Source organism: Astatotilapia calliptera, chromosome 22 (assembly GCF_964374335.1).
Source record: "Astatotilapia calliptera chromosome 22, fAstCal68.1, whole genome shotgun sequence".
In the NCBI taxonomy this organism is placed as follows: domain Eukaryota; kingdom Metazoa; phylum Chordata; class Actinopteri; order Cichliformes; family Cichlidae; genus Astatotilapia; species Astatotilapia calliptera.
The window spans coordinates 23766358-23779576 of record NC_137442.1 but is presented as its reverse complement, the minus strand read 5'-3'; the positions used below and the strand labels follow the sequence as shown (position 1 = coordinate 23779576).

Here is a 13219-nt window from a genome sequence, read left to right as displayed (position 1 = left end):
CATTAATAGCAAGTAGCACTGAAATAAGCTCAAACACAAGGCTGCTATTGCTACTAGGCAACAAGTTACTCTAGATTAAATATAGCTTATTCTGGTCTTATTTATAACTGACCAGTAGTTTGACACTTATTAACCCACACATGTAGATGGATATAGAATAAATATAAATATAAATAAGGCTTTGTTATGAACATGTTACAATAGTGCGAAAACGACAGAAAAATATAAACAAAACAATAATCCTATTAAATTTATTCAATAGGCAAGGCAAGTTTATTTATATAGCACAATTCAACACAATTCAACAACAAGGTGATTCAAAGTGCTTTACAGAGACATTAAAAACAAAAACAAATAAAAAGCATGATTTAAAATTGATTAAAAAACAAACAAACAAAAAAACAGTAGATAAAATCAGAACAATAGATAAAATCAGTAGTTAAAATTTAAGTTTTGAAATTTAAGCTTAAAAGTGTGGATTTGGTGTTTTATTCAAATGCAGCTGAGAACAGGTGAGTCTTCAACCTGGATTTAAATAAACTGAGTGTTTCAGCTGATCTGAGGCTTTCTGGGAGTTTGTTCCAGATATATGGAGCATAAAAGTTGAATGCAGCTTCTGCGTGTCGGGTTCTGACTCTGGGAACTGATAAAAGACCGGATCCAGATGACCTGAGGGATCTGGAAGGTTCATACTGGGTCAGGAGGTCACTGATGTATTTTGGTCCTAAACCATTCAGAGCTTTATAGACCAGCATCAGAACTTTAAAGTCTATCCTCTGACGGACAGGCAGCCAGTGTAAAGACCTCAGAGCTGGACTGATGTGGTCCACTTTTCTGGTCTTAGTGAGGACTCGAGCAGCAGAGTCCTTTACAGATTTTTTAGGTAGACCTGTAAAGATGCCGTTACAGTAATCAAGCCTGCTAAAGATGAATGCATGGACTAGTTTTTCCAGGTCCTGTTGAGACATCAGATCTTTTATCCTTGATATATTCTTAAGGTGATACTAAGCTGATTTTGTTATTGTCTTAATGTGTTTTTCTAAGTTTAGGTCTGCATCCATCACTACACCCAAATTTCTCGCCTGGTTTGTGGTTTTTAGATGTATAGATTGAAGTTCTCTGGTGACCTGTAATCGTTTTTCTTTGGCACCAAAGACTATTACTTCAGTTTTGTTTTTGTTTAGCTGGAGAAAATTGTGGCACAGCCAGTCATTAATTTCCTCAATGCATTTACCAAGAGCCTGTACAGGGCCTTGGTCTCCTGGTGACATTGTGATATATATTTGCGTGTCATCTGCATAGCTGTGATAGTTTATTTTGTTGTTCTTTATAATCTGTGCCAGTGGGAGCATGTAAATGTTAAACAGAAGGGGTCCCAAGATGGAACCTTGGGGAACTCCACATGTGATACTTGTCTGCTCAGATGTGAAGTTACCTATTGATACAAAGTATTTCCTGTTTTCTAAGTATGTTTTGAACCAGTTTAGTACAGTTCCTGAAAGACCTGCCCAGTTCTCCAGTCATTTGAGTAATATGTTGTGGTCAACTGTATCAAATGCTGCACTGAGATCCAGTAAAACTAAGACTGACATTTTTTCCACTGTCTGTATTCAGACATATGTCATTAAACACTATAGTCAGAGCAGTTTCAGTGCTGTGGTTCTGTCTAAAACCTGACTGGAAGGCATCGTAGCAATTATTCTGTTTTAAGAAGTAATTGAGCTGTTGAGAATCTGCTTTTTCAATGATCTTACTTAAAAATGGGAGATTTGAGATCGGCCTGTAGTTGTTCATTTGTGTCTTGTCAAGATTGTCCTTTTTCAGTATAGGTTTGATTACAGCAGTTTTTAGTGGTTCTGGAAACACACCTGACATTAAAGAAAAGTTGACGATCTGTAACAGGTCTGACTCCAAAGTCTTTGAGACCTTTTTGAAAAAACGTGTTGGCAGGACATCTAAACAGCAAGAGGAGTTCAGTTGACCTAAGATGTCCTCCAGGACTTTGCTGTTAATAGGGTGAAACTGTTTGATGGTGTTTAAACAGTTTTTTGGTGGACACAGTACATATCCTGAATCTGCTGTTGATGTACCAATTGCTTGTCTAATTTTTTGGATTTTTTCTGTGAAGAATTTGGCAAAGTCATTGCAGGCCATGGTCGAATGAAGTTCAGCTGCTACTGACACAGGAGGGTTTGTTAGCCTGTCAACTGTAGGAAATAAGACCTGAGCATTATGACTGTTTTTGGTGATGATGTCAGAGAAGTAGGACCTCCTTGCATTCCTCAGTTGTAAATTATAATTGTGAAGTTTCTCTTTATAGATTTCATAATGAACCTGGAGGTTTGTTTTTCTCCATCTGCGCTCAGCTTTCCTACACTCTCTTTTTTCATTTTTCACCAGTGTGGAGTTTCTCCATGGAGACTTTTTCCTTCCAGAGATAACCTTCACCTTAATGGGAGCAATAGTGTCCATTACATTTAACATGTTAGCATTGAAGCTATTGACGAGCTCATTGATTGAACGTCTGGACAGGTCAGGTGTTAATGGGAAGACCTGGTTAAAGATCACACTACTGTATTCAGTTATACACCGTTTTGTGATCACTGTTGTTGATATATTTGTGTGGCCTGAAATTTTACTTTCAAAGAAAACGCAGTAATGATCAGACACGCCCACATCAGACACAGTAACCTTTGAAATGCTCAGGCCCTTGGAGATCAGTAGGTCAAGAGTGTGTCCTCTATTATGTGTGGCCTCTGTTACATACTGAGTCAGCCCAAAGTTGCCCAGAGTGTTACTCAGGTCTTTAGTCCCTTTGTCCTGAGGGTTGTCCACATGGATGTTAAAATCCCCAACAATAATTACACAGTCGAAATCAACACAGATCACAGACAGCGGTTCACTGAGGTCACTAAAAAAGTCTGTGCAGTATTTGGGAGGCCTGTAAACATTAAGAAACACAACTTTGGATGGGGCCTTCAGCTGTAGAGCCACATATTCAAAAGACTGGAAACTTCCAGGAGATAGCTGCTTACATTGAAATGATTCATTAAATAAGACAGCAACCCCCCCCCCCCCCCCCCTCCTCTCCTGCTCACCCTGGCCTCACTGATAAAACTGTAGTTAGGAGGGGAAATAAACAGTAGGAAAAAGCACAAACTTCTCCCCTCCTACCTTAAATTCTACATTTTGCTACATATATATTTGGTTCCATAACCCCAGTAACATGCCAAAACATATCCATATTTAAAGAAATAGATGCTCATGCACATATACACACATATACATAAACATGTATACACACACATACCCTTAAATGCATGCATAGACATGCACAAATCAAAGGCCCCCCCCCCCCCCCCATGCCTTGGAAAAACCATATCTTGTTGTTTTTTTAAACTGGCTCATGCAGGGACACGTTATTCTGAGGCTGGCTCCTTTGCACACCTTGTGAATCTATTACTGCTGCAATTAACAGACCTTTTTCTTAAATGAACATATTAAAAAAATAACTGGAGGTCTGTTGAGATACACAAGGCCAGGTCGAACCATTGCCTCAATAAGTGACTTTAGGCATTTTCAAATTTGTCTCTCAGCAGACTAAGTGCTATAATAATGCTTTAAACAAAAAACTCAAAAGAAATTGCAGGGCAGCAGAAAGGAGATGGAGGAAAAATAAAAATAATATCAACCATCACATATTTTCCGAGCAACTTAAAATGTACAATAATACATTAAGGAAGTCAAGAAATTCATACTTCGCCAAAATAATCAGTAATAACAAAAATAATCCCAAGGTCCTCTTTTCCACCATAGATCATTTATTTAACCCTGATTTTAAAAGCTCCAACAGACTCGCTGTGAGCAGTTTGCAGACCACTTCAGGGGAAAAATCAGCGCCATCAGATCTGATATTTTATCTAATCGCGATATGATTGTAAACACATCTGAGGGCTCGATTGTACCTGAGGAGACACTGGACAGCTTTGTCCTGGTTAATGCTGAGAACTTTCAGACGGTTTTCTCCACAGTGAGACCCACCACATGTCTTTTAGATCCAATCCCTTCTTCACTCTTTAAAACACTTTATGGATTTTTTGAGGCTGAGCTTTTATACATGATGAATTGCTCTCTTCAGTTGGGTGTCTTCCCTGCTGCCTTTAAAACGGCGGTGGTGAGGCCCCTTCTGAAGAAGAGCAATTTGGATTGTAATGATTTTAATAACTACAGACCTGTATCCAACTTACCATTTTTAAGTAAAGTCTTAGAAAAACTTGTTTTTACTCAGATTACTGATTTTCTCAATGATAGACAGATCCTGGAGATATTCCAGTCTGGATTTAGGGTGAACCACAGCACAGAGACGGCTCTCCTAAAGGTTTTAAATGATCTTAGATGTAACTGGGACGCCCAAAAGCTCTCAGTCCTGGTGCTACTGGATCTAAGCGCAGCCTTTGATACAGTAGACCACGCTATTCTTTTAAACAGACTAAAACACATGGTGGGCCTCTCTGGTGCTGTACACAACTGGTTCACTTCCTATCTCTCTGACAGATCTTTTATGGTGAGTATGGATACATGCTCCTCTAAGATCCATGAAATGACATGTGGTGTGCCTCAAGGGTCGGTTCTAGGCCCTGTACTTTTTAATTTGTATATGTTGCCTCTCGGCAGTGTCATCAGGAGGCATGGAGTGAACTTCCACAGTTACGCTGATGACACGCAGCTGTACATCTCCGTGTCTCCTGATGACACCAGACCAATGGATGCCCTTTTTAACTGTATCTTGGATATAAGATCTTGGATGGCAGAAAACTTTTTACAGCTTAACCAGGACAAAACTGAAGTTTTAATTGTCGGTCCTGAGGCTCAGAGAGAGAAACTCTTGTCTAAATTAGAGGCATTTTCACTATGTCCTTCGCTACAAGTGAAAAACCTGGGTGTTATTTTTGACTCTGAGCTTGGTTTTATCCCACATGTTAAACATGTAACCAAAATTGGATTTTATCATCTAAAAAATATAGCCAGAGTCCGCCCTATTCTCTCTCGGGCCAACACGGAGATGCTGATGCATGCTTTTATTACCAGTCGCATTGATTACTGTAATGCCCTGCTCTCTGGTCTTCCTAAGAAGAATATTTCAACTTTACAACTCTTGCAAAACTCGGCAGCTCGTGTGCTGACAAAGACCAGAGGGCGGGCCCACATTACACCGGTTTTAGAATCGCTGCACTGGCTCCCCGTGTGTTTCAGGATCGATTTTAAAGTTCTTTTATTGGTTTTTAAATATCTTAATGGTCTTGGGCCTTCTTATCTCTCAGATCTGCTTTTACCATACGAACCCTCGCGGACCCTGAGGTCCTCTGGTACTGGCCTTTTGATTGTCCCTAAAGTCAGGACACATACTCACGGAGAGGCAGCTTTTCAGTGGTATGGTCCTCGTCTGTGGAACAGCCTGCTGGAGGAGCTCAGGGCCGCAGAGAACGTACATGTTTTTAAGAACAGGCTCAAGACCCACCTTTTTAATTTAGCTTTTACTTAGCGTTTATTTATTTTTTATGCTTATTTATTCTATCCTGTTATTCTATTATTAATTTAGGATTTACCTAATATTTCTTGATTTTATTCTTATTCATTTTTTAATCTTCTTACTCTATTTATATTTATATTTATATTGTATCCTGTTCTTATTTATTTTATCATTTTACCCTGTATATATCGTATTGCGTCATATCTCCAGTGTTTCCTCAGAGGGCGCTCTCTGCACCGGGGCTGTTATTGACCGTGGCTGCTGGTCTCATGGGTCCTCTCAGCCTGGTTGGGGGGCTCCTTGGCCTCCCTCCTGCTGTGTGCCCAGCCCGGAGGCTGCGGTCTGTGACCGGCTCCCGGTGCAGACGGCTCTCTGTTATAATGTTTCCTCACTTGGCTCATGCGAGCCCAGCCCAATTTTTACTCTTTAAGTGTGCGCGTGTGTGTATGTGTGTGTGGGTGGGGGGATATATGTGTATTGAGAGTGTGGGGAGTGAGTTGGAGGGTGGGCTGGGCTGCTTTTAACTATGTAAAGCACTTTGTGCTACATTTTTTCTGTATGAAAAGTGCTTTATAAATAAAGATTGATTGATTGATTGATTGATTGATTGATTGATTGATTGATTGATTGATTGATTGATTGATTGATTGATTGATTGATTGATTGATTGATTGATTAAACTTCTATATTATTATGACCCAACAGCTTTCTAGCTGGTAAAGGATCCTGTCAATTCTCATCTGTGTGGGTTAACATGTGTGAATGTTGTAATAAATTAATAATGTCCAAGGCCTCGCTTTAGATGGACTAACCTTTTTGGAGTTAAAAAGATTTCATTTAGACTCATTTGGACACAATTAATTTGTTTGATTTGGTATTAAGACTGACATGAGGAGTTCCAACATGTGAAGTTTTGGCGCTAATACGCTGCTGTTTTCTGTTTTTTAAGAGATAGTCGACTGAATTTTTCTCTTCTGTTCACGCCTGTTCAACTCCACAAGCAAACATATACTCTTCTTCACACAAGTCTTAAGTAGCTTTACAGTCAATGCGTCAACCGGAGGTGCAACTCCATAGAGTGTCTGGGGCAGAGGTGGGACCAAGTCATTGTTTTGCAAGTCTCAAGTAAGTCTCAAGTCTTTATCCTCAAGTCTCAAGTCAAGTCTCAAGTAATGTCAGGCAAGTCAGAGTCGAGTCTCAAGTCACTGGTGTAAAAGTCCGAGTCAAGTCACAAGTCTGAAACTTTGAATTTCAAGTCCTTTCGAGTCTTTAAAAAAAAAAAAAACAATGAAAAAATAATGTTGCAGTTATGCTAAATGTAAATATTAGACCATGTAATTTTAAAATCTGTGTTTTTCTCAACACATGACAAAATAGTGAACTTAGAAAATATACACAAATTGTGAAATTGCACCTCTTTAAAATGCAGCTCAATTAAACTTAGCTCCAAGAATAGTTTTCACCGACAGTTCTGAGATAAGCTGCATGTTATTCTTGGATGCGGTTGTAGGACCAGCTTTAAAATCGCATGACAAAAATATCACACACATTAAAAAAACTGTATCACCAACGTAGCCTGGACAACATTTGCTAGTTAGATGAAGTCAGCTATCTCATCGTAGCATATTTATATGCATATTTATAATCATATGGTTCTTGGAGTGAGTGCATACACTCATGAAGTTTAGTAACTTCAGGTCACTGCAACAAGCCCAGGTACAGTTTACCGACGGATGGGTGCAGGACCTTGAAATGCACCGTGTAGAACGAAAGACCATCGTACGTATCATAAGTTTACCAGTCTCACAAATTGTTGTCATAAATACACATTCGTTAACCGTTTATTAATAGGACCTTTGAGCTCAACGGTAATTAATTAGTAGTGGAAATAATTTCTGGTAGCATCACAGAAATGTAGCAGTGACAATAATACTGTATGCTGTAATCGTACTGGGCAATTAGTGATACAAAAAACCTGTTTTATCCTGTGAATAAAAGTATATGTTTTTGTTAATGTACCATAATAACAGAAGCGAAACGCAATATTGTGTCAGGACAATTCACTATTTATGCACAATAAATAAAGGAGCATAGCGCGACAATTTCTGTTCAGCGCCAGACTTGCTTGTAACCTATATCACCAATTATGTTATGAAAATGACGTATTAACTACTAAAAAACACTGACCTTCGTGTAAATGCTTGGAGCAGACTAACCTGTGAGCTGGAGTGTTCTGGGACGTTATATTTGACCTTTGAATGGCTGCAATCCAGACCATCCGTCGCCTCTTTGTTACTTCGGAAACATGGCTCGAACAATTTCTCTTCAACGAGGTAATCCGATAACAACCGATCTCTTTACCCGTCGGCTTCCCGTGGCTGTCATGCGACCGGCTATTGCAGTTAATAATACAACGGCTTCTTGTGTTTCTTTTTATCGCTGTATAACTGATTTTAATTGAAAGCCTGCGTGCGTTAGTACCGCTTGCCACGAGTTCCCAGAATCCTTTGCGGTTCTACCCGTGAATGACGTCACATTTTCAATCTCTATATAATATGCATGTTAAATTTTGTATTTGGGGTAAAATATCAAGTCTTTTCAAGTAAACCGGTTCAAGTCCAATTCAAGTCCCAAGTCATTGGTGTAAAAGTCCAAGTCAAGTCACAAGTCTTAGAACATTTTTTCAAGTCAAGTCTAAAGTCATAAAATTAATGACTCGAGTCTGACTCGAGTCCAAGTCATGTGACTCGAGTCCACACCTCTGGTCTGGGGTTTAATCAATAGGCCTGATCGATAGCTCATTTAACAGGTGATGCAGCAGCAGAAGGGCCTCTCCGCTACAGGAATACAATTGGCAGTTTTATAATGTGAACACGCGGCCCACAACATATAACCTGAAAGACAAACGCAAGGATAAAACATGCAAGGGTGTGTCCTCAAGCTGAAAACCTCTTCTGGGTTGATTCCTGCACTACTGCGATTACTACGCTCTCTAAATTTCTGTGCCCCACCACAGTGAATATGAGGTTTCCATTTGCCCACCAGCACGATTGTTCGGATCTCCTTGAAGGGATATTTAAAATATGTCTATGGGTGGCATAATTTGAGGCCAGTTACAGGGATGTGTTTGCAGATAACAGTCATTTAAAATTACTGGCTGGTCTGTGACCATAATGAGATCCTCTGCTAGTAACGTAATAAGTGCAGCCACAAGTGGTAATGCTCCTAACTAGCATGTTGGAAAAATGGTTGTAATGTCTTGCAGCCTTAATGGAAACTGCTAAATTCATGCATTTGAACTTTGTTAAGTTTCTGGAATCATGGAAGCATATAATTTAACTGTTCTGAAAAGGATTAATACATATACAAACTAGAGGTTGCAGGAAGTGACGTATACAGAATAAGGTGGTTAATGATTAAAGTTTGTGCACATGAAAGCCTAAGAAGATATTTAAAGAAGAACTGGAAATGTTTCAATAGAAATCTAGGTTTAAACGGGAATTCATTATTACTAGATCAGAAAGTGAATGGTGTTTTAAAAGTGTTTTAGGTGTTTTAGTCTTTTAAAAAAAGAGTAAGCGAGATAGAGAGTGTTCAGATTGCGCAGTGCTGCGTGATTGTGTTTTCTTCTTTGGGCTTGGTAGATTTAATACACATCAAAACAACAAAATTACTGGCAGAAATAATATGGCTTTTTTCAGGAAGCTAGACTAGATATATTTTTATGCAATGCTGAGCTGTGGTTAGAAATTCCTGGGGACTGTGAAGGATTTGTTCATTTCCAAAGCAAATGAAGACATTTATGTGATGCAATGAATAGTGGTTGAGTGTGATTTACTGTTTGTGATTGTGCAGTTGTTTTTTTTTCTTTTGTTGTTGTTGTTTTTTACTCAAGGGTATCAGGCATGTATCGACGTGTGGGGTTCTAGTGTTGCCAGATCAGATCAGTGTACACGCACTTGTAACCTTTTCCTGTCACTCAGAGTTTGCACACTCACACATATCTACCCCTTCTACACTTGCTGTACATATATACACACAAACACACACACACACACCTCAAAAGCCTCGTCCACATGAAACCCTCGCCTCATCTCCATACTCCCTCTCTACTGCCCCAATGGGAAAGGGTTGAGGCCTTATCTTAGCAAAACACTCCATCCAAGTCCCCACTTACTAACAGGCTTTACTGGCTAATCTTTAGCTCAGACAAGCGCCTGGGCACCAGTCGAAAAGTGAAGGAGAGTGGGAAAGAGACACTGAGCAGAGAAGCAGGAGGAGAGAGGGATGAAAAACTCTTTTTTCGCTGATTGTGCCTGAATTATGTATCAACCCTAATGTATCTGTCCTGCCTATATAAAATATACACTTTCCCTGTCTTCACCGCCCTCTCTCAGTGCCTTGTGGTGGGAACATCACATCAGACAATGGGACCATCTTTTCCCCGGGTTACCCTGAGGAGTATCCAAGCTCAGCTGACTGCTCCTGGCTGATTACTGTGGCTCCTGGATTTGGCATCAAACTGAACTTCTCCCTCCTTCAAGTTCATGGGCCACACGACTTCATTACTGTCTGGTAAGAAATGACAGCGTAACAGGCTCCAGATATGCAGAAATAGTTTCAATGAGACAATGCGGACAGTTTGTTATTTTGAGGAAAGCAGTATTAAACTTCACCATCGTCTCAAAAAATTCTCAAGAACTTGTTATCAGGCTTTCTTTAATCTTTGATTATTTGTTGTTTTTGTCTTTTAATACGATGTGTTAAATACACTTTTGCCTTTGTGCTTGACTGAGCATCAGTGGGTAAAGCTTCCTTTCATCACCTCCATAATACATGGTTAAAATTGCCATATGTGGCACCAAAGCCAGGTTTTTGCATACACGATGTTTGCCAGTTCTAGTTGATCCTCCAAAGCTTCCAAAGGTCCCAGCTCTCAGTGAGACAGGAGGTCTGACTGCCAGCCAACCTGGCAACATGACCACATGAAAGATCCACATGGTTTTCTGGTGACATCTACGTTTAACTGTTTGCGCTACTCATAGAAATTTGTTTGAGGCTTTTTTAGACCACCGATAATTTAAGTCAACATGGCTAAAGCGAGCCAAAATGTCCACTTTCTATCGTATTGTTTCTCATCTCTAAATGGTCCCCGCTGTGCTGATCTTTCCCAGCTAGTTCCTACAGAGCCAAGATGGGGGACTATCTTGTTCCCCATTTTCCAGCTACCACCGCTGTGTATCTATCCACTGAACTACTGAGCCAAGGAAATGGGCCCCTTAATGGCGGCTTGGCTAGAGTGCTGTCAGGCAGAAGTCCCTAGCCAGCCGTTTCCAGAGCTGCTTGTAATCTCCCATGCCCAGTCTGACAGCCAAAGACAGATGGTTTTTAAGCTGAATGGTTGTGGCAGGAATCTGGGAGCTGGCTTAATCGGCCATGCCCACACCAGGGGACTGCCAAGGCTGGGCCACAGCTTCCAGAGACACTCCCTTTGGATAGCTGTTAGCAGGAGCACCACAGTCGAGACCTGTCACTCCACGCTTACTGTATCTCAAATTCTACCTTATTTTAACATAATCATCCAAAACAGGTGAGGGGTAATCTCTTTGGGTTTGTTGAAGTGTGAGCAGCTTGATTATACTCTTCTGAAGCTGCTTGACAATAATCTGGCATGTGGCTTAGTAGTTTGTTTGCATCACAGACCCTTAAGGTTCTTTATGGCTCCTATACAAGTGAGCTCTGGAGCATAGACTGGTGTTTCCAGTGTATTGTTGTTTTTGCATTTATGGTTGACTTGCAACATTCCTCCATTTTTAGGGATGGTCCACAAGAAACAGCCAGGAAACTAGGTGTGTTTACTGATGGAGAGCCCAACGACCCACCCAGCAGCACATCTAATCAGGTGCTGATACGGTTCCGTAGTAATACAGAGAAGGGTGGACTCTTTCGTATCAGCTATCAAGGTTTGTACATGGTGTGGATCTAGCTTTGTTTCTAGCTCTTGATTTACATACATTCTTTGTTTAACTCCTTTCATGTCTTTGATGCACTCACAGCTTACAGACTACAGTACTGCCTCCCTCCCTCCATCATTCCTAATGCTGAGATTCTGATGGCAAGCAAGGAATTTAAAATTGGTAGGTGGAAATGCTGTCACAATAAGACCCATGCACTTAAACACAATGGCACTGACACTTCTGCCTTTTTGTATTTAATGTTGTTCCCATGCAGATTTGCAGAACCGTAGCATTTTGAAGCATTCATGAAGCTTCTAACTTTGGCTGTTTTTATTGCCTAGGTTCGCTGAATACACAGTCCATTCAGACACACCTCAAATGCATCACCTAGGGCAGGTGATCTCATTCCCTTTGAAGACAACAGAGATGAATTCCTGTTTCTGTATTTGTGTAGCTATTTGACCTTTATTATTCAGAGGCATAAACGTAGCAACACTGACATAGTGTCTGTAGGATCCCATGGGGATTTTTGTGTCCACAGATTCATCCCAGTTTTCACTGAAACACATGACTGATGATAACTTCTGTATTGTTATAGAATCCTTTATAAGGAGCACTTTTTACATGTATCATAACAGTTAATGCTACTGCTTCTGACCTTGACCTTGACTGTTGCTCTCCTTTGTCCATCACTGTTTTCAGGTGATATAGTGCGCTACCGATGTCTCCCAGGATACCAATTAAGTGGAAACAGCATCCTGACCTGTCGGCTAGGTACACATTTGGAATTTGAGGGCCCTCCACCCTCATGTGATGGTAAGTGTTTGTTTACAACTTGAAAACATCCTGGAGTACCATTGATATATCCCTGGATATCCTAGCTTTGAGCACACTTGTACACATCAAACAAGGGTTGGGAGGTGATTTTTGTGACGTATACAACACTGAGTTGGACACAGTATGGTGATGGGTTGTGAAGGATCTTGCAGAAGGCTAAAGCACCTTAACTAGTGTGCCCTACATCAAATTTGCCAATGTTCATAAGGTTGAGTCATCAGGGGCCACCAATGAGATCAGCTGGTCTACTGGGATTTTACCTCATGGCCTAAATATAAACTCACTGGCCACTTCATTAGGTATTACTGTTTAACTGCTCATTAGGACAAATATTTGATCACATGGTAGCATTTCATTGCATTTAGGCATGTAGACATAGTGAGGACAACCTGCAAAAATTCAATCCGAGCTTCAGAATGGGGATGAACGGTCATTTTAGAGATTTTGAATGTGGCATGGATTTGTTTCAGAAATTGTTGATATACTAGAGAAAATGCCTTACCAGAGGTCAGACTGTTTCGAGCTGATAATAACAACATGGAAAAATCACTGACTGGTCTGATGAGTCATGATCTCTGCTGCAACGTTTGGATAGTGGGGTCAGAAAACAGCATAAAGAACACGAAAGCACAGATCCATCCTCTGTTGTATTAAGAGTTCAGTTTGATGGTGAAGGTGTATTCGTTTTGGCAACATTTTCTTGACAATTTGGGCTTCTGTATGGCAGTTGTTTAATGCCCCTGCCTACCGCAGTACTGTTGCTGACTATGTCCATCCTTTTATGACCTCTTCTGGCTGCTTCTAGCATCATAACATGCCATGCCACAAAAGGCAAATAATCTTACACTGATTTTTTAACATGACATCGAGTTCAGTGTACTCAAGTGGCCTCCAC

General features: G+C 40.4%; 1 protein-coding gene across 1 annotated transcript in view; it reads left to right on the top strand.

Moving 5' to 3' along the window:
* csmd2 (CUB and Sushi multiple domains 2) overlaps window positions 1-13219 on the top strand; it is a 76667-nt gene that overhangs the window by 13247 nt on the left and 50201 nt on the right. The window contains exons 10-13 of the mRNA XM_080295851.1: window positions 9928-10105; window positions 11348-11493; window positions 11587-11667; window positions 12190-12303. Of these exons, the coding sequence (XP_080151977.1) occupies window positions 9928-10105; window positions 11348-11493; window positions 11587-11667; window positions 12190-12303 (519 nt within the window). The remainder of the gene's footprint in view (window positions 1-9927; window positions 10106-11347; window positions 11494-11586; window positions 11668-12189; window positions 12304-13219) is intronic.